General features: G+C 46.9%; 1 protein-coding gene across 1 annotated transcript in view; it reads right to left on the reverse strand.

Annotated features, from left to right (window-relative positions):
- Positions 1 to 542: 542 nt before the first annotated feature.
- Positions 543 to 25542, reverse strand: part of LOC121538732 (parkin coregulated gene protein homolog) — a 261418-nt gene continuing 236418 nt past the window's right edge. The window contains exon 5 of the mRNA XM_041846891.1: positions 543 to 960. Coding sequence (XP_041702825.1) covers positions 800 to 960 — 161 coding nt within the window. The 3' untranslated portion in view covers positions 543 to 799. The remainder of the gene's footprint in view (positions 961 to 25542) is intronic.

Here is a 25542-nt window from a genome sequence, read left to right on the forward strand (position 1 = left end):
CTCATAGGGTCCAGCTGCAAAATGAATATTTTGAGCACAACAGCATTTGGGTTTCATCCCGCTTTGATCTATGGTGCTTAAATAAATTCAGTAGTTCTAAAACTGCGACTGCCTCCTGCCTACTCCTCGCTACACCTGGGACAAATAGAAATGTAGAAAAAATTGGAAGATGGACCTGACAATATTGCTTTTAATGAGAGAGAGTGAGCGTCCTTTAGTCAACCTCGTTGACAAGAGAAGTGTGTGACGTGTAGTGGTAGAAATATACATGACCAAATCACACACAGTTGAAAAATAATTATAACTTGCAGTTAGGAATTTAATGGGTCACAAAGGTAGTGTAGAGAGGGGTTGGCTCAAGTTGGGGTGAGTTGTGGAGAGGGGAAAAACGGTTGGGGTGAGTTGTGGAGGGGGGGGGAAACGGTTGGGGGTGAGTTAGTGATGTTGGGTGGTTGAAGGGTTGGGGGTGAGTTAGGGATGTTGGGTGGTTGAAGGGTTGGGGGTGAGTTAGTGATTTTGGGTGGTTGAAGGGTTGGGGGTGAGTTAGTGATTTGGGGTGATTGAAGGGTGAGTTACTGATGTTGAAGGGTTGGGGGTGAGTTAATGATGTTGGGTGGTTGAAGGGTTCAGGGTGAGTTAATGATGTTGGGTGGTTGAACGGCTGAGGGTGAGTTAATGATGTTGGCTGAGTTCATGATGTTGGGTGGTTGAAGGGTTGAGGGGGAGTTAATAATGTTGGGTGGTTGAAGGGTTGAGGGTGAGTTAATGATGTTGGGTGGTTGCAACTGTGTCCCTCCACTCAGTTGAGCATGCAGGACTCGTAGGTGGGCACCATGTATTTAATGTTGATGAAGGCGTCCTCGCCCCCGTAGCGCTCAAACACCTCCAGGGTCTCCTGGATCAGGTCTCCGATGTTCTCCCTCTTCTGCTGGCTGTAGTCAATGCCATCCCCCGAGTTCACTGTGGACCGGACAGGGAGATTAAGTTTATTTTATTTCATGTACACAGCTAGAAGCTGAATTGCAGTATACAAATACAAATCCTAGCTAGGTAGCCACTCCTCTCCTCCCCTAGGTGTTAGGACTGAGGGGAAGGGGATGTTAAACATTGACATCTCTGAGAGACAGTGATACAGAAATAGATTCCACCAGGCCACGCTAAATCTGATGCCGCGGTTAATGTGATGTTTCTGACATTTCAAATACAGTGCTGCCCACTGAATTGCATTTGCATATCTCTCTCTCTCTCTCTCTCTCTCTCTCTCTCTCTCTCTCTCTCTCTCTCTCTCTCTCTCTCTCTCTCTCTCTCTCTCTCTCTCTCTCTCTCTCTCTCTCTCTCTCTCTCTCTCTCTCTCCTCTCTCTCTCTCTCTCTCTCTCTCTCTCTCTCTCTCTCTCTCTCTCTCTCTCTCTCTCTCTCTCTCTCTCTCTCTCTCTCTCTCTCTCTCTCTCAAATTATGTGGAATGCCCTGATGTGAAATTAAGGATTTACAAAAATTGAATTAGCAAAAAAGACATTTAGATACTTGTTCTTTAACACACACAAGATGCACACATGCACAGGCTTGTACACACACACATATGCACACACATACACAGTATGCAAGCATCCCTCTCTGTCTTGGCAGAAGAGAGAGTTTCAGTATTTGCTGTAGTGAGGAGTGATTTGTAATTCAGGACATGCAAATAGAGATATTGTGGGAACACATTGACCTCACACTAGAGACCGAAAGAGATAGGCACTCCACCTGAGAGGAGTGTGTGAGAGAAAGAGAAAGAGAGAGAAAGAAAGAGAGAGAGAGGAATCCTACCTGCCAATTATTCCTCCCACTTCAAGGGGGACCCCTCGCGCCCCACACTCACAAGTACAATTAGGACTGAAGAGAAGCTCTGAAAAGCCTTCTCTCACTGCCTCTCTCAATTTTTCTTTCTCCCTCCTCCTCTTCCTCCTCCAGCCTCCCTTTTTTTCACCCTCTCTGCTAGCTGCTCATTAAAACACAAAGGGGACTAGTCACATAAAAAGGAGCCTGTTAAGCAATAACTGTCTCGCACATTCAGAACTCCCTAGACTGCTGGGCTTATAGGACTCTGCGTTCTGTGTGTTTCTCTAAAGGTTTGGGCTCATTCCTCTGTGTGTTTCCCTAAAAGTTTGGGCTCATTCCTCTGTGTGTTTCTGTAAAGGTTTGGGTTCATTCCTCTGTGTGTTTCTCTAAAGGTTTGGGCTCATTCCTCTGTGTGTTTCTCTAAAGGTTTGGGCTCATTCCTCTGTGTGTTTCCCTAAAGGTTTGGGCTCATTCCTCTGTGTGTTTCTCTAAAGGTTTGGGCTCATTCCTCTGTGTGTTTCTCTAAAGGTTTGGGCTCATTCCTCTGTGTGTTTCTCTAAAGGTTTGGGCTCATTCCTCTGTGTGTTTCCCTAAAGGTTTGGGCTCATTCCTCTGTGTGTTCCTCTAAAGGTTTGGGCTCATTCCTCTGTGTGTTTCTCTAAAGGTTTGGGCTCATTCCTCTGTTTGTTTCTCTAATGGTTTGGGCTCATTCCTCTGTGTGTTTCTCTAAAGGTTTGGGCTCATTCCTCTGTTTGTTCCTGTAAAGGTTTGGGCTCATTCCTCTGTGTGTTTCTCTAAAGGTTTGGGCTCATTCCTCTGTGTGTTTCTCTAAAGGTTTGGGCTCATTCCTCTGTTTGTTTCTCTAATGGTTTGGGCTCATTCCTCTGTGTGTTCCTCTAAAGTCGGACCGCAGAGTGAAGGTAAAGCAGCCAACAAGTGCTCAGCATATGTGGGAGAAGCATTCCAGGTGAAGCTGGATGAGAAAATGCCACGAGTGTGCAAAGCTGTCATCAAGGCAAAGGGTGGCTGATGCAGCACTCCATCACTCTCCTTCTTGGTAAAATAGCCCTTACACAGCCTGGAGGTGTGTTGGGTCATTGTCCTGTTGAAAAACAAATGATAGTCCCACTACCCCCAAACCAGATGGGATGGCGTATCGCTGCAGAATGCTGTGGTAGCCATGCTGGTTAAGTGTGCCTTGAATTCTAAATAAATCACAGACAGTGTCACCAGCAAAGCACCCCCACACCATAACACCTCCTCCTCCATGCTTTACGGTGGGAAATACACATGCGGATCACAGAGACACGGCGGTTGGAACCAAAAATCTCAAATTTGGACTCCAGACCAAAGGACACATTTCCACCGGTCTAATGTCCATTGCTCGTGTTTCTTGGCCCAAGCAAGTCTCTTCTTCTTATTGGTGTCCTTTAGTAGTGGTTTATTTGCAGCAATTCGACCATGAAGGCATGATTCACACAGTCTCCTCTGAACAGTTGATGTTGAGATGTATGTTACTTGAACTCTGTGAAGCATTTATTTGGGCTGCAATTTCTGAGGCTGGTAACTCTAATGAACTTATCCTCTGCAGCAGAGGTAACTTTGGGTCTTCCATTCCTATGGCGGTCCTCATGAGAGCCAGTTTCATCATAGCGCTTGATAGTTCTTGAAATGTTCCGTATTGACTGACCTTCATGTCTTAAAGTAATGATGGACTGTCGTTTCTCTTTGCTTATTTGAGCTGTTCTTGCCATAATATGGACTTGGTCTTTTACCAAATAGGGCTATCTTCTGTTTACCCCCCACACACCTTGTCACAACACAACTGATTGGCTCAAACGCATTAAGAAGGAAAGAAATTCCACAAATTAACTTTTAAGAAGGCACATCTATTAATTGAAATACATTCCAGGTAACTACCTCATGAAGCTGGTTGAGAGAATGCCAAGAGTGTGCAAAGCTGTCATCGAGGCAAAGGGTGGCTATTTGAAGAATCTCAAATATAAAATATATTTTGATTTGTTTAACACTTTTTAGGTTACTACATGATTCCATATGTCTTATTTCATAGTTTTGATGTCTTCACTATTAATCTACAATGTAGACAATAGTAAAAATAAAGAAATACCCTTGAATGAGCAGGTGTCCTAAAACATTTGACCGGTAGTGTAAGTATTCAGACCCTTTATTCAGTACTGTCACGCCCTGACCTATAGAACTCTAGTTAGTTTGGTCAAGGTGTGAATTTCATGTGTGTGTTGATTCTGTTTGTATTTCTATGTTTGGCCGGGTGTGGTTCCCAATCAGAGGCAGCTGTCGCTCGTTGTCTCTGATTGGGGATCATACTTAGGCAGCCAGTTTTCCTGCCTGTGTTGTGGGATCTTGTTTTGTGCTCGGTGAGTTTGGCTTGTGTGTATTGCCTTCCGACGTCATGTTTAGTTTATTGTTTTGTCGAGTGTTAAGTTTATTAAGTTTAAATAAACATGTATGCATATCACGCTGCGCCTTGGTCCGACCTGTCCTTCAACAAGCGTGACAGAAGATCCCACCACCAATGGACCAAGCAGCGTGCCCAGGAGGAGCAGAGAGTATGGACTTGGAGGGAAATAAGAGAGGATCTGGCCAAGCAGATGGAGGCCCTGAAAGGGATCAAGGTGGAGAAGGAGAGACAGCCCCAATATTTTTTTTGGGGGGGCTAAAAGGGTGGTCGGGGAGCGACAGAGAGGAGCCCCGACCACTGCACTCGTGGGGGCTCAAAGAGGAGTCCTCACTGGAGGAGGACGGGGCGCGGAGTGTAAAGGACGGAGACAGTCGTAGACCTCCAGCGCCGGTTCCCAGTCCGGTACGCCCCGTACCTGCTCCCCGCACCAAGACAGTGGTGCGTGTTCCCAGTCCGGTCCGGCCCGTGCCTGCTCCTCGCACCAAACCAGTGGTGCGTGTCGCCAGCCCGGTACGCCCCGTACCTGCTCCCCGCACCAAGCCAGTGGTGCATGTTACCAGTCCGGCCCGGCACGTTCCTGCTCCTCGCACCAGACCAGTGGTGCGTGTTTCCAGTCCGGCACGGCCGTGCCCGTTCCACCGGTGCCTGGTCCACTCCGGAGCCAGAGCAGTCCGCTCCACCGGTGCCCAGTCCAGCTCCGGTCAACGGTTCCACCCATGGAGCCAGAGCAGTCCGCTCCACCGGTGCCAAGTCCAGCTCCGGTCAACGGTTCCACTCCGGAGCCAGAGCAGTCCACTCCACCGGTGCCTGATCCAGCTCCGGTCGGTTGCTCCACTCCGGAGCCGGAGCGGTCCGCTCCACCGGTGCCCAGTCCAGCTCCGGTCAGCAGCTCCACTCCGGAGCCAGAGTAGTCCGCTCCACCGGGATCCGGTGCAGCTCCGGTCAGCGGCTCCACTCCGGGTCCAGACGTTAGCCCCTCTCTAGGTTCGGAGTCTCCCACACCAGGGTCCAGACAGGGATCGGTGCATTGTGAGAGGACTGAGAGGGGAAGCTCCGCGTTGAGGTCCAGACCGGTCCAGGGGTGCAACGCGGAGTCAGTAAGGGAGGAGACGGCAAGCCCGGAGCCGGAGCCGCCACCGAGGCTGGAAGCCCACCCGGACCCTCCCCTGTTAAGTCAGGTTTGTGCGGCCGGAGTCCGCACCTTTGGGGGGGTCATGCCCCCCTGACCTATAGAACTCTAGTTAGTTTGGTCAGGGTGTGAATATCATGTGTGTGTTGATTCTGTTTGTATTTCTGTTTGGCCGGGTGTGTTTCCCAATCAGAGGCAGCTGTCACTCGTTGTCTCTGATTGGGGTTCATACTTAGGCAGCCAGTTTTCCTGCCTGTGTTGTGGGATCTTGTTTTGTGCTCGGTGAGTTTGGTTTGTGTGTATAGCCTTCTGATGTCACGTTTCGTTTAGTCGAGTGTTAAGTTTAAATAAACATGTATGTGTGGTGTATTAACATTATGACTGTTTCATGAAGAAATGGAATGTTGTTTATGTTAGTATCAAAAGGGAATGTTTTAGGTGTAACGCCACATACAACCGACAGGAAGTGTGTTGTAGACAGGGGAGACTGGTGATTGGCCAGAAGAGGGAGCATCATTGTTTATAAATAGGGGGGAAAACGAAGGAGAGGGCAGAGCGAGCAGCCATTCTGAGGCGTCGCTCTCCGGGTGTCATGTCACCTGTCACTTATGCTGTAACCTCGTGATTTTAATAAAAGCCTCTAACACGATGCAGCATAAACGGACTCTTTGTTGACAGCAATAATGGCCACCATTCACCCGATACGACATATGCATATCACGCTGCGCCTTGGTCCGACCTGTCCTTCAACGAGCGTGACAAGTACTTTGTTGAAGCACCTTTGGCAGCAATTACAGCCTTGAGTCTTCTTGGGTATGCACTGTAGTTGCCGAAATGCCACGTGCGTCCACTTATATCAGTGCATTCATAACAACCTAGCCATTACAAAACTTATATTCAATCAAATAAGCCTCACGTAGCAAATTAGCAATTAAATTTTTTGTTGACCAACACTTTCATTGACTTCCATACAAAAATTCCTCACTTCATTTTCATGGACAGAATTTGGGCAGAGTAAAACCTCTCGCTTCAACTTGTCCTCTGTTTTCAGCTTTCCAAAGATGATGGAACAAAATGGCTGCCGTTCAATCCGAGTTCACCCATTCAGCTTGACAAAGATGGAACCAAATTGCTAGGGAGGAAATGTCTCTTGCCAATGTCCGGAGACGCTTTTGCAACTGACTGACAGCCAATAGTACTAAAGGCAGAGTGTGGAGGCAAAATATCACTCCATGTTCTCTCTGTGTGTGTGTGTGTGTGTGTGTGTGTGTGTGTGTGTGTGTGTCTGATACATAGGCTAACAGCCTATCCCCTCTTTCCATCTTTATAAAGTAATTCTAAGGGCTCAAGCTGGGCCGGAGGACCATAAAACCTTAATAGGATGCAAAACTGGATTACAGAAGTGGGAGTGAAGCACTGAGTGGCTCTGTAGTAAAATCTGGCCCCAAAGGCCATGAGACTGGTAAAGGAAGTAAATGGACATCCGATAGTGTGTTTCTGTTTGTTTGTGTGTGTGTAAGGACATTTCTGACAGTGATCAGAGCAAGAACACACTGCAAATTACAAACAGGGTAAGACGAACAGCCTTGGGCCCGCGTTAGTAACAATTTACAGTACATCTTCTCCAACAACCATATACACTCACTGACACACTCAGAGAAAATACACTACATTACCAAAGGTATGTGGACACCTGCTCGGCCATCATCTCATTCCAAAATCATGGGCATTAATATGGAGTTGGTCCCCCCTTTGCTGCTATAACAGCCTCCACTCTTCTGGGAAGGCTTTCCATTAGATGTTGGAAAATTGCTGCGGAGACTTGCTTCCATTCAGCCACAAGAGCATTAGTGAGGTCGGCCACTGATGTTGGGCGATTAGGCCTGGCTCGCAGTCGGCGTTCCAATTCATCCCAAAGGTGTTCGATGGGGTTGAGGTCAGGGCTCTGTGCAGGCCAATCAAGTTCTTCCACACCAATCTCAACAAACCATTTCTATATGGACCTCGCTTTGTGCACGGGGGGCATTGTCATGCAGAAACAGGAAAGGGCCTTCCCCAAACTGTTGCCACATTGTATGCTGTAGCGTTAAGATTTCCCTTCACTGTAACTAAGAGGCCTAGCCCAAACCATGAAAAAAAGCCCCAGACCATTATGCATTGGGGCAGGTAGTGTTCTCCTGGCATCCGTCAAACCCAGATTCATCTGTCGGAGTGCCAGATGGTGAAGAATGATTCTTCAGTCCAGAGAACGCGTTTCCACTGCTACAGAGTCCAATGGCGGTGAGCTTTCCACCACTCCAACCAACGCTTGGCATTGCGCATGGTGATCTTAGGCTGCTCGGCCATGGAAACCCATTTCATGAAGCTCCCGACAAACAGTTATTGTGCTGAACTTGCTTCCAGAGGCAGTTTGGAACTCGATAGTGAGTGTTGCAACCGAGGACGGGCGATTTTTATGCGCTACGCAATTCTGCACTCGGCGGTCTCATTCTGTGAGCTTGTGTGGCCTACCACCTCGTGGCTGAGCCGTTGTTGCTCCTATACGTTTGCACATCACAATAACACCACTTACAGTTGACCGGGGAAGCTCTAGCAGGGCAGACATTTGACGAACTGACTTGTTGGAAAGGTGGCATCCTATGATGGTGCTCTTCAGTAAGGCCATTATACTGCCAATGTTTGTCTATGGAGGTTGCATGGCTGTGTGCTCGATTTTATAGACCTGTCAGCAACCGGTGTGGCTGAAATAGCCAAATCCATTAATTTGAAGTGGTGTCCACATACTTTTGTATATATATATATATATTAGTGTATTTTAGATTTAATATGCCATTTAGCAGACGCTTTTATCCAAAGCGACTTACAGTCATGCGTGCATACATATTTTTTTTTTTTGTGTATATATACCTATATCTGTGGCTCTTGAACTCACAATTATGTATTTTCTTGAACACCGTCCACAATACAGGCTCTGTCCGCTACTTTTTTCATAGCAGTCAAAAAAATAAAAATAAACAGGCATTTGAGCAATCAAGAGACAAAAGCAAGACATATCCTGTAAAAGAGAAAGGCCAAGCCCATCAATGAACAATGAGAACAACATGCAGTGTGATCCATCTGGGGTGGGGCCTCAGTGCTGAGTGATCTATCTGAGGTGGGGCCTTAGTGCTGAGTGACTAGCTAAGTGTTTTGCTACTAAAGCAGAGGAAGGCTACGTTGTGGTGGTGTGTCGTAGTTAGCAAAAGAAGGCTATGTTGTGGTGGTGTGGCATAGTTAGCAGAGGAAGGCTATGTTGTGGTGGTGTGGTGTAGTTAGCAAAAAAGGCTATGTTGTGGTGGTGTGGCGTAGTTGGCAGAGGAAGGCTATATTGTGGTGGTGTGGTGTAGTTAGCAGAGGAACGCTATGTTGTGGTGGTGTGGCGTAGTTAGCAGAGGAAGGCTATGTTGTGGGGGTGTGGCGTAGTTAGCAGAGGAAGGCTATGTTTTGGTGGTGTGGTGTAGTTAGCAGAGGAAGGCTATGTTGTGGTGGTGTGGCGTAGTCAGCAGAGGAAGGCTATGTTTTGGTGGTGTGGTGTAGTTAGCAGAGGAAGGCTATGTTGTGGTGGTGTGGCATAGTTGGCATTGGAAGAATACGTTGTGGTGGTGTGGTGTAGTTAGCAGAGGAAGGCTACGTTGTGGTGGTGTGGTGTAGTTGGCAGAGGAAGGCTATGTTGTATGTTGTGGTGGTGTGGCATAGTTGGCATTGGAAGAGTACGTTGTAGTGGTGTGGCGTAGTTAGCAGAGGAAGGCTATGTTGTGGTGGTGTGGCGTAGTTAGCAGAGGAAGGCTATGTTGTGGTGGTGTGGTGTAGTTGGTAGAGGAAGGCTACATTGTGGTGGTGTGGCGTAGTTGGCAGAGGAAGGCTATGTTGTGGTGGTGTGGTGTAGTTAGCAGAGGAAGGCTACGTTGTGGTGTGGCGTAGTTAGCAGAGGAAGGCTATGTTGTGGTGGTGTGGCGTAGTTATCAGAGGAAGGCTATGTTGTGGTGGTGTGGCGTAGTTAGCAGAGGAAGGCTATGTTGTGGGGATGTGGCGTAGTTAGCAGAGGAAGGCTACGTTGTGGTGGTGTGGCGTAGTTAGCAGAGGAAGGCTATGTTGTGGTGGTGTGGTGTAGTAGGCAGAGGAAGGCTACGTTGTGGTGGTGTGGTGTAGTTAGCAGAGGAAGGCTATGTTGTGGTGGTGTGGCGTAGTTAGCAGAGGAAGGCTACGTTGTGGTGGTGTGGTGTAGTTAGCAGAGGAAGGCTACGTTGTGGTGGTGTGGCGTAGTTAGCAGTGTGGACCCACTATCTCCCTGTCTCTTTATCAGCAGCTGTTTAGCATGTGTGTGGGGGCCCCGGTGGGCCAGGGGCCAGGCCCTGAGCGGAACTCCCTATAAGTGGAGATATTTTCCAGCTGACATGGCAGAGGAAGGCTATGTTGTGGTGGTGTGGCATAGTTGGCATTGGAAGAATACGTTGTGGTGGTGTGCCGTAGTTAGCAGAGGAAGGCTATGTTGTGGTGGTGTGGCATAGTTGGCATTGGAAGAATACGTTGTGGTGGTGTGCCGTAGTTAGCAGAGGAAGGCTATGTTGTGGTGGTGTGGCGTAGTTATCAGAGGAAGGCTATGTTGTGGTGGTGTGGTGTTCCAGCTATCATACCCTCCCAAAATGCTAACCTCCCCTGTTACTGTAATGGTGAGAGGTTAGCATGTCTTGGGGGTATGATATTTGGGTGTTTGTAACTTTCTCACTCATCATTATTCACGATTCATTCAGGATTATCCGTAATCATGGTAGCATCCACATCAATGTAGAAGTGTTTAGAAACATTTTATATTCACAATAAAAGTGACTCCAAAATGACACAATACATTACATTATTTACCTGCAAATGCATCCAACCAATTTGTAGAGTCACAAGCTTGATGTAGTCATTGGGTGCTATGCAAATGGGACCACTACTTTAATACACATAAGTGAATTTGTCCCCATACTTTTGGTCCCCCTCAAATGGAGGGACTATGTACAAAGAGTGCTGTAATTTCTAAACGGTTAAAATTAAAGCTGACAGTCTGCACTTTAACCTCAGTCATCGTATCATTTAAAATCCAAAGTGCTGGAATACAGAGCCAAAACAACATAAAATGTGTCATTGTCCCAATACTTTTGGAGCTCACTGTATTTCACTTGCTTTGGCAATGTAAACATACATTTCCCATGCCGAGAGAGAGAGAGAGAGAGAGAGAGATGATTTTGACTCAATTTGGCATGAGGGTCTGCTATACAAATTGATGGAAAGTGGGGTTGGGGGAAAAACATACGACATTATAAAATCCATGTACACAAACAACAAGTGTGCGGTTAAAATTGGCAAAAAACACACACATTTCTTTCCACAGGGCCGTGGGGTGAGACAGGGATGCAGTTTAAGCCCCACCCTCTTCAACATATATATCAACGAATTGGCGAGGGCACTAGAACAGTCTGCAGCACCCGGCCTCACCCTACTAGAATCTGAAGTCAAATGTCTTCTGTTTGCTGACGATCTGGTGCTTCTGTCACCAACCAAGGAGGGCCTACAGCAGCACCTAGATCTTCTGCACAGATTCTGTCAGACCTGGGCCCTGACAGTAAATCTCAGTAAGACAAAAATAATGGTGTTCCAAAAAAGGTCCAGTTGCCAGGACCACAAATACAAATTCCATCTAGACACCGTTGCCCTAGAGCACACAAAAAACTATACATACCTCGGCCTAAACATCAGCGCCACAGGTAACTTCCACAAAGCTGTGAACGATCTGAGAGACAAGGCAAGAAGGGCCTTCTATGCCATCAAAAGGAACATAAAATTTGACATACCAATTAGGATCTGGCTAAAAATACTTGAATCAGTTATAGAACCCATTGCCCTTTATGGTTCTGAGGTCTGGGGTCCGCTCACCAACCAAGAATTCACAAAATGGGACAAACACCAAATTGAGACTCTGCATGCAGAATTCTGCAAAAACATCCTCCGTGTACAACGTAAAACACCAAATAATGCATGCAGAGCAGAATTAGGCCAATACCCGCTAATTATCAAAATCCAGAAAAGAGCCGTTAAATTCTATAACCACTTAAAAGGAAGCGATTCCCAAACCTTCCATAACAAAGCCATCACCTACAGAGAGATGAACTTGGAGAAGAGTCCCCTAAGTAAGCTTGTCCTGGGGCTCTGTTCACAAACATAAACAGACCCCACACAGCCCCAGGACAACAACAACAACAACACAACTAGACCCAACCAAATCATGAGAAAACAAAAAGAGAATTACTTGACACATTGGAAAGAACAAACAAAAAAACAGAGCAAACTAGAATGCTATTTGGCCCTAAACAGAGAGTACACAGTGGCAGAATACTTGACCACTGTGACTGACCCAAACTTAGGGAAAGCTTTGACTATGTACAGACTCAGTGAGCATAGCCTTGCTATTGAGAAAGGCCGCCGTAGGCAGACCTGGCTCTCAAGAGAAGACAGGCTATGTGCACACTGCCCACAAAATGAGGTGGAAACTGAGCTGCACTTCCTAACCTCCTGCCAAATGTATGACCATATTAGAGACACATATTTCCCTCAGATTACAGCGATCCACAAAGAATTCGAAAACAAACCCAATTTTGATAAACTCCCTTATCTACTGGGTGAAAAACCACAGTGTGCCATCACAGCTGCAAGATGTGTGACCTGTTGCCACAAGAAAAGGGCAACCAGTGAAGAACAAACACCATTGTAAATACAACCCATATTTATGTTTATTTATTTTCCCATTTGTACTTTAACTATTTGCACATTGTTACAACACTGTATATATACATAATATGACATTTGAAATGTCTTTATTCTTTTGAAACTTCTGAGTGTAATGTTTACTGTTAATATTTATTGTTTATTTCACTTTTGTTTACTATCTACTTCACTTGCTTTGGCAATGTTAACACACGTTTCCCATGCCAATAAAGCCCTTAAATTGAATTGAATTGAATTGAGAGAGAGAGAGCCTGCTGAATCCCATTTCTCCATTGTGGTTTGCTAAGAGACTGATGGCACAGCGGTGTCTCTCTCTCCCTTCCTCTCCCTCTCACAGGAACTCACACCCTGACGTGAGGCCCACTCCCGCTGTGCTGCTTCTCCACCTCAGCCTTTGTGTGTGATTGATCAATAACAGTACATACTCATTCCAGCCAAACACACCCAGACAGCCTCATAGGAGGGCTGAGGGGCTTTCACACACACACACACACACACACACACACACACACACACACACACACACACACACACACACACACACACACACACACACACACACACACACACACACACACACACACACACACACACACAGGAGGGGTGAAGTCATTTAGCCATGACCAGCAACACACCGAGAATAGCTTCAGAAAATAAATCAAATAGCCTACGCTTAAAACACAAGACATGTTTCTATGCTATGGAAAGAAATTATACGTTGCCAGATCTGTTTGTGATTTAGCCAAATCCTCTACATGACTACAGATCTGGCAACTAGGCTAGAGGTGACTAACGAGGTCTACATAAGGAAGATGTTTATTAGCAACTGTTGGCATGTTATCGCCGTGGGGATTCTCCTCCAACAGCATATCACCATGTGCTCATTTACATTTACATTTACATTTTAGTCATTTAGCAGACGCTCTTATCCAGAGCGACTTACAGGAGCAATTAGGGTTAAGTGCCTTGCTCAAGGGCACATTTACGTCATTTAGCAGACGCTCTTATCCAAAGCGACTCACCAATTGGTGCGTTCACCCTATAGCCAGTGGGATAACCACTTTACAATTTGGGGGTGGGGGGGGGGGGGGGGTAGAAGGATTACTTTATCCTATCCCAGGTATTCCTTAAAGAGGTGGGGTTTCAAATGCCTCCGGAAGGTGGTGAGTGACTCCGCTGTCCTGGCGTCGTGAGGGAGCTTGTTCCACCATTGGGGTGCCAGAGCAGCGAACAGTTTTGACTGGGCTGAGCGGGAACTATGCTTCCGCAGAGGAAGGGGAGCCAGCAGGCCAGAGGTGGATGAACGCAATGCCCTCGTTTGGGTGTAGGGACTGATCAGAGCCCGAAGGTACAGAGGTGCCGTTCCCCTCACTGCTCCATAGGCAAGCACCATGGTCTTGTAGCGGATGCGAGCTTCAACTGGAAGCCAGTGGAGTGTGCGGAGGAGGGGGGTGACGTGAGAGAACTTGGGAAGGTTGAACACCAGACGGGCTGCGGCATTCTGGATGAGTTGTAGGGGTTTAATGGCACAGGCAGGGAGGCCAGCCAACAGCGAGTTGCAGTAGTCCAGACGGGAGATGACAAGTACCTGGATTAGGACCTGTGCCGCTTCCTGTGTAAGGCAGGGTCGTACTCTCCGAATGTTGTAGAGCATGAACCTGCAGGAGCGGGTCACCGCCTTGATGTTGGCGGAGAACGACAGGGTGTTGTCCAGGGTCACGCCTAGGCTCTTCGCACTCTGGGAGGAGGACACAGCGGAGTTGTCAACCGTGATGGCGAGATCATGGAACGGGCAGTCCTTCCCGGGAGGAAGAGCAGCTCCGTCTTGCCAGGGTTCAGCTTGAGGTGGTGATCCGTCATCCATACTGATATGTCTGCCAGACATGCAGAGATGCGATTCGCCACCTGGTTATCAGAAGGGGGAAAGGAGAAGATTAGTTGTGTATCGTCAGCGTAGCAATGATAGGAGAGGCCATGTGAGGATATGACAGAGCCAAGTGACTTGGTGTATAGGGAGAAAAGGAGAGGGCCTAGAACTGAGCCCTGGGGGACACCAGTGGTGAGAGCACGTGGTGCGGAGACAGCTTCTCGCCACGCCACTTGGTAGGAGCGACCGGTCAGGTAGGACGCAATCCAGGAGTGAGCCGCGCCGGAGATGCCCAGCTCGGAGAGGGTGGAGAGGAGGATCTGATGGTTCACAGTATCAAAGGCAGCAGACAGGTCTAGAAGGACAAGAGCAGAGGAGAGAGAGTTAGCTTTAGCAGTGCGGAGAGCCTCCGTGACACAGAGAAGAGCAGTCTCAGTTGAATGACCAGTCCTGAAACCTGACTGGTTTGGATCAAGAAGGTCATTCTGAGAGAGATAGCAAGAGAGTTGGCTAAAGACGGCACGCTCAATAGTTTTGGAAAGAAAAGAAAGAAGGGATACTGGTCTGTAGTTGTTGACATCAGTGGGATCGAGTGTTGGTTTCTTGAGAAGGGGAGCAACTCTCGCTCTCTTGAAGACGGAAGGGACATGGCCAGCGGTCAAGGATGAGTTGATCAGCGAGGTGAGGTAGGGGAGAAGGTCACCGGAGATTTCTTTTTCAATTGGGCCTCAGCCAAGTGACATGACCAAAACCAACATGGCCTCATTTGTCACGGCAGTGAAGCAACGTTGGCGGACAGAGAGCTCATCTTCCCTGATGTATCTGTTTTCAAACCTGTTAATATCCCCATTATAATTTCTATTAGGGGCCTACAGATAATGGCTTTCCTCCACAGTCCCATCCCTTCCTAGGTTACGTCCCAAATGGCCTATGGGCCCTGGTCAAAAGTAGTGCACTATACAGGGAATAGGGTGGCATTTGGGACGCACTTCTAATGTCCTAATGTCCTAATGGCGTCCTATAATAGATGCAGGTGTAACGAGAGAATATATGGTTAATGCAGAGAGAGAGAGAGAATGGTATGAATATGGTTTAAACCTGTCGCAAGCTTCCCAGTCGAAACAGTTTGTGCATATATTATGACAACATTTTGTGTTTGTTTTGGTGTTAGGCATTTTTTGGGGGCGGTTTACAATAGCCACCATTGTAGAAATAATAGCCGATAGCCTAGACTGTAACTCCCACACGATTTTACCCAGTTTCGGTCAGATACCTTTTTCATAGCATTACCCATCCATCACCTTATAGCAAGGCTGTGGTTTCTGGTTGAAGAATAGTTGGGCTACTGACAATGTCTGAAAGATGGTTGTAACATTCCCCCGACTCTACTGATAGCTACGTTATTGAGGAAAAATGTACTTTCTATGCCTCTGATTTGTGGTTGTCCCACCCATCTATCTTAAGATGAATGCACTAACTGTAAGTCGCTCTGGATAAGAGCATCTGCTAAATGACTAAAATGTTAAATGCATTGAGTTTGGAGATGGCTCCCATTCTCACAGTCAGTAAGACTATGCACATGGACTCGCTCATGAATCTCACACTCGCTCAGAAAACATTTTGTCTGCTTCTCTTTTTCACTCTGTGCACTTCCAGCCAATGGTATCCTGGCATCTGTGGTGTTCGTTGTTGTATTCTGTAGAGAAGATAACTTTTTAAACGTCAGGGCTTTTGAATGTTAATAACATACGCCTATAGGCTTACACTGGATCAGTCTAGTGACATTTCAGTTTTGTCCAAGCAGCAGTAATATGAATATAGGCTTACCTAAAATAACATATACTATGACAATCATGTCTCACATCACAACCAAGGGAGACAATTATTATCCTGCTCACGCGAACAATTGGAAAAACACGGTGTATTTGATCTTTCAATAGAACAACAGTGAATGATTGAGATGCAGTCACACTCACATCGGCAACATGCATATGAGTTTGTGGCTGCTGTGAATGTCTGTGTCCCAAATAGCACAATATTCCCTATGTAGTACACTACCTATCGGGAATAAGGTGTATATCAGGTGCTATATAGGGAATATGATGCCATTGGGGATGCAGACATAAATGTCTCAGTCCATTAGTCACGTAGGGTGTAAACAATGCAACGAGATACTCTCCCTCTAGATTGGATTTCTCCTACTGCAATACACAAACATTCACACTTCTGCGTGGTGTGAAATTGCAACTTACCTTTTCCCATTTTCAATCTACACTGTGGTTGTATGAAGGGCTCAGCCATTTGAGGATGGTGGAATCAAATAAATATGTTCTTTTCTGATTTGTGTTGCATTAATGCAAGAGGAGTTCCACTTTGAAAGCTGCCTTTGTTATCACAGTGAATTATTATTTTTATTTTTATTTTTTCCCCCACAGTGAATTGTTATAAAGATTCTAGATAAAGACAGATAGTTTTCCGAGATACATTTGTAAGATACGGGTGGTGTATGAATGCCACAATGCCGATTAGCTTTGCATTACGCCTACTAACTAGACATGGAATGTACTCCTGTTCCTGTCACTCACTCACGACACACACTCTGTTTTCTCCGGGGGGCAGGGGCGGTGTGTTCAATAGGGCGATATGGGCGACGCACTGCCAAACGGGAAAAGGAAGGGATTTTTTTTCTAATCAATTATATCACGGCAACAGTAGTTATCAGTGTTGTAATCTAGACGTCTGATCTGCCACAGTGCCACTAAATGTCCAATCAGGCTAAAGTCGTGCTTCAAATGGCCCCCCCTTTTGGGGGCGATTTCAGTCAGGTTGAAAATCGCCCAGAAGTCTGTCATAGACTCCCATGTAAAATCTATTTTTTCAAATATCAGAGCTTTCAATACAATCTCTATGGGTTTCTGAGGGCTTGCACTTACGCGCTTTCGTCATACGTAACATATAACCATGAACGTAACTAAGAAAAGAGCGGGTAGCAGCGTCAATCAATTCACTACTTCTATCAAAATGGCTAGGCTTCAGTGCAACTCGATTGTGTCTTTGAAAGAAGTTCCTTTTTGTCGGCGAACAAATGAAGATAAATTGGCAACGAAACAATTAGGACCTCCCAGACCAAATTTAATAATTCAACAGGTTTCTACTAAAGGGGGGGAAGTCCTACACCCGAGGATTTTCCAAAAATTGGTACGAACGAAAAACCTGGCTAGCAGGCTGCGATGTAGCTAATGCAGTCTTCTGCTACCCCCCTGCTTACTCTTTCACCCTGAAGGCGGCACGGCAGACAGCACCGCTTGGACAGCGACTGGTGTGTAACGGACATGCACCATCTTTCAGGAAAGATTAAGAAACATGAGCTGTCAAAGACCCACATGGATAGCTGTTTGAGATTGTCTGCTTTGGGGAGAGTGAACATTCCCACTCAACTGGATGAGGGATACAGGCTAGCTGTCCGCCGCCACAACGATGAGGTTAGTGTTGATAATCACAAGTTTACTGGAGAACTGAAACTGACAAGGCTGACAAGATAGGACCCTTTTGTCCATTGTTATTGGATAGGAACAGAACTTATAACCAGCTCCTGACCTAAATAGATCTTAGCACAACATTTTACTCAACATATCATATTCCATATTCACTATAACAAATATATTTACTACGACATTAGCAAGAACCGCCACATCCTCAGCCGGCTAATCCAGTGTGTGAAGTTTTGCGGAGTGTTTGAGTTAGCTTTGCGAGGCAAAGATGAAACTGAGGGCTCCGCCAACCCTGGTAAGCCAACACTTTTGAGATCAGTCAATAAATGCTTCTGGTATTGACTTATATGCTGCCCCTGTCTTCATGTTGTTGCTGGACATATCTTTTTTAAAATGTGTGTAGGTCACCTAAATCATCAGAAAAATTGCCCCCCCTGAGAATTTTTTCAGGAGCCGCCACTGCCGGGGGGTGATAGGCAGAGTTGAGAGGCAGTAAAGCTTATACTGAACTCATACTGCGCACACAAAGGACATCTGTCTTCTCCTTCTCTCTCACAGACCTGTTCGTTTTTCTTTAAGAAGCCCTCTTGTTCTCCACTCATTACCTGTATTAACTGCACCTGTTTGAACTCGTTACCTGTATAAAAGTCACCTGTCCACACACTCAATCAAACAGACTCCAACTTCTCCACAATGGCTAAGACCAGAGAGCTGTGTAAGGACATCAGGGATAAAATTGTAGACCTGCACAAGGCTGGGATGGGCTACAGGGCAATAGGCAAGCAGCTTGGTGAGAAGGCAACAACTGTTGGCGCAATTATTAGAAAATGGAAGAAGTTCAAGATGACGGTCAATCACCCTCGGTCTGGGGCTCCATGCAAGATCTCACCTCGTGGGGCATCAATGATCATGAGGAAGGTGAGGGATCAGCCCAGAACTACACGGCAGGACCTGGTCAATGACCTGAAGAGAGCTGGGACCACAGTCTCAAAGAAAACCATTAGTAACACACTACGCCGTCATGGATTAATATCCTGCAGCGCACGCAAGGTCCCCCTGCTCAAGCCAGCGCATGTCCAGGCCCGTCTGAAGTTTGCCAATGACCATCTGGATGATCCAGAGGAGGAATGGGAGAAGGTCATGTGGTTTGATGAGACAAAAATATAGCTTTTTGGTCTAAACTCCACTCGCCGTGTTTGGAGTACAACCCCAAGAACACCATCCCAACCGTGAAGCATGAAGGTGGAAACATCATTCTTTGGGGATGCTTTTCTGCAAAGGGGACAGGATGACTGCACCGTATTGAGGGGAGGATGGATGGGGCCATGCACACAGCCAGGGCAACTAAGGAGTGGCTCCGTAAGAAGCATCTCAAGTTCCTGGAGTGGCCTAGCCAGTCTCCAGACCTGAACCCAATAGAACATCTTTGGAGGGAGTTGAAAGTCCGTATTGCCCAGCGACAGCCCCAAAACCTGAAGGATCTGGAGAAGGTCTGTATGGAGGAGTGGGCCAAAATCCCTGCTGCAGTGTGTGCAAACCTGGTCAAGACCTACAGGAAACGTATGATCTCTGTAATTGCAAACAAAGGTTTCTGTACCAAATATTAAGTTCTGCTTTTCTGATGTATCAAATACTTATGTCATGCAATAAAATGCAAATGAATTACTTAAAGATCATACAATGTGATTTTCTGGATTTTTGTTTTAGATTCCATCTCTCACAGTTGAAGTGTACCTATGATAAAAATTACAGACCTCTACATGCTTTGTAAGTAGGGAAACCTGCAAAATCGGCAGTGTATCAAATACTTGTTCTCCCCACTGTATACACAGTATATACAAAAGTATGTGGACACCCCTTCAAATTAGTGGATTCGGCTATTTCAGCCACACCCGTTGCTGACAGGTGTATAAAATTGAGCACCAAGCCATGCAATCTCCATATACAAACATTGGCAGTAGAATGGCCTTACTGAAGAGCTCAGTCACTTTCAATGTGGCACCGTCATAGGATGCCACCTTTCCAACGAGTCAGTTTGTAAAATTTCTGCCCTGCTAGAGCTGCCACGGTCAACTGTAAGTGCTGTTATTGTGAAGTGGAAATGTCTAGGAGCAACAACGGCTCAGCCGTGAAGTGGTAGGCCATACAAGCTCACAGAACGGGACCGCCGAGTGCTGAAACGCGTTGTGCTGAAACGTGTTCTCTGGAGTGATGAATCACGGTTCACCATCTGGCAGTCCGACGGACAAATCTGGGTTTGACGGATGCCAGCAGAACGCTACCTGCCCGAATGCATAGTGACAATAGTAAAGTTTGGTGGAGGAGGAATAATGGTCTGGGGCTGTTTTTCATGGTTCAGGCTAGGCCCCTTAGTTCCAGTGAAGGGAAATCTTAACGCTACAGCATACAATGACATTCTAGACGATTCTGTGCTTCCAACTTTGTGACAACAGTTTGGGGAAGGCCCTTTCTTGTTTCAGCATGACAATGCCCCAGTGCACAAAGCGAGCTCCATACAGAAATGGTTTGTCGAGATCGGTGTGGAAGAACTTGACTGGCCTGCACAGAGCCCTGACCTCAACCCCATCAAACACCTTTGGGATGAATTGGAGCGCCGGCTGCGAGCCAGGCCTAATCGCCCAACATCAGTGCCCGACCTCACTAATGCTCTTGTGGCTGAATGGAAGCAAGTCCCCGCAGCAATGTTCCAATATCTAGTGGAAAGCCTTCCCAGAGGAGTGGAGGCTGTTATAGCAGCAAAGGGGGGACCAACTTCATATTAATGTCCATATTTTTGGAATGAGATGTTCGACGAGCAGGTGTCCACATACTTTTGGTCATGTAGCATATGTATTTATATATACAGACTAACAGTCAAAGGTTTGGACACACCTACTCATTCAAGGGTTTTCCTTTATTTTTACATTGTAGAATAATAGTGAAGACATCAAACTATGAAATAACACATATGGAATCGTGTAGTAACCAAAAAAGTGTTAAACAAATTTTAGATTCTTCAAATAACCACCCTTTGCCTTGATGACAGCTTTGCACACTCTTGGCATTCTCTCAACCAGCTTCACCTGGAATGCTTTTCCAACAGTCTTGAAGGAGTTCCCACATATGCTGAGCACTTGTTGGCTGCTTTTCCTTCACTCTGCGGTCCAACTCATCCCAAACCATCGCTATTTGGTTGAAGTCGGGGGATTGTGGAAGCCAGGTCATCTGATGCAGCACTCCATCACTCTCCTTCTTGGTAAAATAGCCCTTACACAGTGTGGAGGTGTGTTGGGTCATTGTCCTGTTGAAAAACAAATGATAGTCCCACTAAGCCCAAACCAGATGGGATGGCGTATCACTGCAGAAAGTGTGCCTTGAATTCTAAATAAATCACAGACAGTGTCAACAGCAAAGCACCTCCACACCATAACACCTCCTCCTCCATTCTTTACGGTGGGAAATACACAAGCGGAGATCATCCGTTCACCCACACCGTGTCTCACAAAGACACGCCGGTTGGAACCAAAGATCTCCAATTTGGACTCCAGACCAAAGGACACATTTCCACCGGTCTAATGTCCATTGCTCGTGTTTCTTGGCCCAAGCAAGTTTCCTCTTCTTATTGGTGCTCTTTAGTAGTCGTTTCTTTGCAGCAATTCGACCATGAAGGCCTGAGTCACACAGTCCCCTCTGAACAGTTGATGTTGAGATGTGTCTGTTACTTGAACTCTGTGAAGCATTTATTTGGGCTGCAATTTCTGAGGCTGGTAAGTCTAATGAACTTATCCTCTGCAGCAGAGGTAACTCTGTGTCTTCCATTCCTGTGGCGTTCCTCATGAGAGCCAGTTTCATCATAGCGCTTGATGTTTTTTGCGACTGCACTTGAAGAAACGTTCAAAGTTCTTAAAATGTTCCGTATTGACTGACCTTCATGTCTTAAAGTAATGATGGACTGTCGTTTCTCTTTGCTTATTTGAGCTGTTCTTGCCATAATATGGACTTGGTCTTTTACCAAATAGGGCTATATCCCCCCTCACCTTGTCACAACACAACTGATTGGCTCAAACGCATTAAGAAGGAAAGAAATTCCACAAATTCACTTTTAACAAGGCACACCTGTTAATTGAAATGCATTCCAGGTGACTATCTCATGAAGCTGGTTGAGAGAATGCCAAGAGTGTGCAAAGCTGTCATCAAGGCAAAGGGTGGCTATTTGAAGAATCTCAAATATAAAATATATTTCGATTTGTTGAACACTTTGTTAGTTACTACATGATTCCATATCTGTTATTTCATAGTTTTGATGTCTTCACTAATTTAGAAAATAGTGAAAATAAAGAAAAACCCTTGAATGTTCTAAAACCTTTGATATATATATAATCTACACACCCAACTGTAGGCCTATTTCGTTACTGTACTGTTATTTTCTCAAGCATCTCTCTCAGTATGTTGCTGGTGTGTGTGCCTTGCATGCATATGTTTGTGTGTGTGTGTGTGCGTTGGTCCCCCATGTACATGTGTGTGTGCGCGTGCTACGCATCTGCGTTTGTGCCTGTGTGCTCACATGAACCTGTGTGTGTGTTTCAAAGTGCAGCTAGTCCTGGTTTGTTTTCATTCGTCAGTCCTGTGCTGTGTGTCCCTGGCAGGGATCGATCCTCTCCCATCTCGGTTCTAACCTTGAGGTTTGCTGGTGTAATGAGTCCACATCTGAGGGCATTGACTCAGACCTGACAGCACTGCCACTCTCCCGCCAGCTACCAGAGAGAGAGTGAGAGAGAGAGGGGGAGGAGAGTCAGAGAGAGGGAGGGGGAGGGGGAGGGGGAGGGGGAGAGTCCTAGAGAGAGAGATACAGAGAGAGAGAGAGAGAGAGAGAGAGAGAGGGGGGAGTCAGAGAGAGAGGGGGGGAGAGAGAGAGTCAGAGAGAGTGTGCCATCACAGCAGCAAGATGTGTGACCTGTTGCCACAAGAAAAGGGCAACCAGTGAAGAACAAACACCATTGTATATACAACCCATATTTATGTTTATTTATTTTTCCTTTTGTACTTTAACTATTTGCACATCATTATAACACTGTACATAGCCATAATATGACATTTGAAATGTGTCTATTCCTTTGAAACTTGTGATTGTAATGTTTACTGTTGTTTATTTTTACATTTTTATTTCACTTTTGTTTATTTATTTCACTTGTTTTGGCAATGTAAACATATGTTTCCCATACCAATAAAGCCCTTGAATTGAATTGAATTGAGAGAGGGGGGAAGGGTAGGGGAGAGAGTCAGAGAGAGAGAGAGACAGAGAGGGGGGAGTCAGAGAGAGAGATTGGAGAGAGGGGGGAGTCAGAGAGAGAGAGGGGGAGAGAGGGGGGAGTCATAGAGAGAGAGGGGGAGAGAGTCAGAGAGAGAGAGAGGGGGAGAGAGTCAGAGAGGGAGAGAGAGAGAGAGAGGGGAGTCAGAGAAAGAGAGGGGGAGAGAGGGGGAGAGAGGGGGGAGTCAGAGAGCGAGACAGAGAGTCAGAGAGAGTGAAAGGTGAGTGACAGACAGAGAGAAGAAAGAGACTGGTGCACTACTTCTAGTCATGTTCTAAATGTTACAGTCCCTCTGTATCTTGTTTTCTGCCTTTCACTCTCTTTTGTTCTTCTTGTCACGCATTCCTCTCCTCTCCCCTCAGAGTGCAGAAGCACTGAAGCCATTCATTTCTCTCTCTCCTCCCGTTCCCTTTCGGGATCGTCAATTTGTTAGCTTGCGGCGAGGGGAAAGACGTAATGAACTTTGCACTGGTACAGTTTTTATAGAAACGATAGCTTATAAATAGCTAAGCATTAATGTTTTCTGAGTGTGTGTATATATTTCTAGGGCCAAATGGCACCCTATTCCCTATATAGTGCGCTACTTATAGGGGCCCTGGTCAAAAGTAGTGCACTAAAAAGGGAATAGGGTGCCATTTTGGACGCATCTATTTACAGCATAAAAGAGGGTTTATTTAAGACTCAGCAGCTTTTGGCTAGCAGAGGCTCCTGGCTGCAGTAAGAGGCTGGGGGAGATGTATGACCTGCCCACTTGGACTGGCTACAATAAGGCCTCGTCTACAGTTTCCCTCGGCAGATGAAAGAGCTGCGCGGTGTGCAGGCGGCGACATGGAGCACTGAGGGACTATTTGTCACCACACCACACCCACAGTAGGAGTAGACCGGAACTTGGACTGAAATAGGTGCCGGTACTCATTTTAGGTGCAGGAACTCCTCAATACTTTTTCGCTGATATTCTATAGGAGGTGCAGGAACTCAAGGAGAAGAAAAGTTGAGGTGCCCGGTACTCAATTCCGGTGAGCTCCTGCCCAAGTCAAGAACTGGAGTAGACGCTTCTCGCTCAGCAGCCCCATCGCAGCTCCAAACGTATTAACGTGTTTTTTTCTCTCTCTCTCTCTCTCTCTGAGATGGTATACTATAGTATTCGTGACTGGTATCTCAGAGGGCATCCCTTGCTGTAGTGCCACACTGTTAATCCAGCCCATTTGAATGAAGGGGTACGTGTGTGTCTGTGTGGGTTTGCGTGTGTGTGCATGTGCACATACTGTACATCCGCACGCCCATACACACGCATTTGTGTGTATATGTGTGTGTGTGTGTTTGTATGATGGTTAATTGACGTGTGTTAGCACAGTAAATAACAATATAGTGTCCATACAACATGCCATGCATGCATATTGTACTGTCACGAGTGTCAGTGTAATGCGGTGGATCGAAGTCAGGCGCAGGACACAGAACTCTATGAAATGTACTTTACTGAATAAGTAAAGAAATCAAAACAAGAAACCTCCACACAGGGAGGAACAAACCCGCTCACCAACGACACACGAAACGAAAAACAAACACGCACAAAACACATTGGAAGCCACCGGGTTAAATAGGGAAGGAGTAATCACATAATGGGAAACAGGTGTGTAACAATCAGACAACAGGTAGAACATAGAATCATAGATCGGCAGTAGCTAGTATTCCGGTGACGACGAACGCCGAAGCCTGCCCGAGCAAGGAGGAGGGGCAGCCTCCCCCCCCCCGACGCGTGGCTCCAGCCGTGCGTCGACACTGGCCTCGGGGACGGCCAGGAGGACGCGGCGCGGGGCGAGTCGGATGACTGCGGTGGAAATCCCTCAACATGGAGGGATCGAGGATGTCCCTCCTAGGGACCCAGCACCGTTCCTCCGGACCGTACCCCTCCCACTCCACGAGATACTGCAGGCCTCCCACCCGACGCCTCGAATCCAAGATGGAACGGACCGAGTACGCCGGTGCCCCCTCGATGTCCAGTGGGGGCGGAGGAACCTCCCGTATCTCAGACTCCTGCAGTGGACCAGCTACCACCGGCCTGAGGTTAATACGATAATCAGGAGGAAGCTGTAACCTATAACATACCTCATTCAATCTCCTCAGGACTTTGAATGGCCCCACAAACCGCCGGCCCAGCTTCCGGCAGGGCAGGCGAAGGGGCAGGTTTCGGGTCGAGAGCCAAACCCGGTCCCCCGAGGCATACACCGGAGCCTCACTGCGGTGGCGGTCGGCGCTCGCCTTTTGCCAACCGATGGCCCGTCGCAGGCGCACATGGGCAGCGTTCCAGGTCTCCTGCGAGCGCCGAAACCATTCATCCACCGCAGGTGCCTCGATCTGGCTCTGATGCCAAGGTGCCAGGACCGGCTGATAACCTAATACACACTGGAATGGAGAAAGGTTAGTGGAGGAGTGGCGGAGTGAGTTTTGGGCCATTTCTGCCCAGGGGAGGAAAACTGACCACTCCCTCCGCCGGTCCTGGCAATATGACCTCAGAAACCTACCCACCTCCTGATTGACTCTCTCCACCTGCCTGTTGCTTTCGGGGTGAAACCCTGAGGTCAGGCTGACCGAGACTCCCAGACGTTCCATGAACGCCCTCCAGACTCTCGAGGTGAACTGGGAACCCCGATCAGACACTATATTCTCAGGTACCCCATAGTG

The sequence above is a fragment of the Coregonus clupeaformis genome, unplaced genomic scaffold, assembly GCF_020615455.1.
Source record: "Coregonus clupeaformis isolate EN_2021a unplaced genomic scaffold, ASM2061545v1 scaf0007, whole genome shotgun sequence".
NCBI lineage: Eukaryota > Metazoa > Chordata > Actinopteri > Salmoniformes > Salmonidae > Coregonus > Coregonus clupeaformis.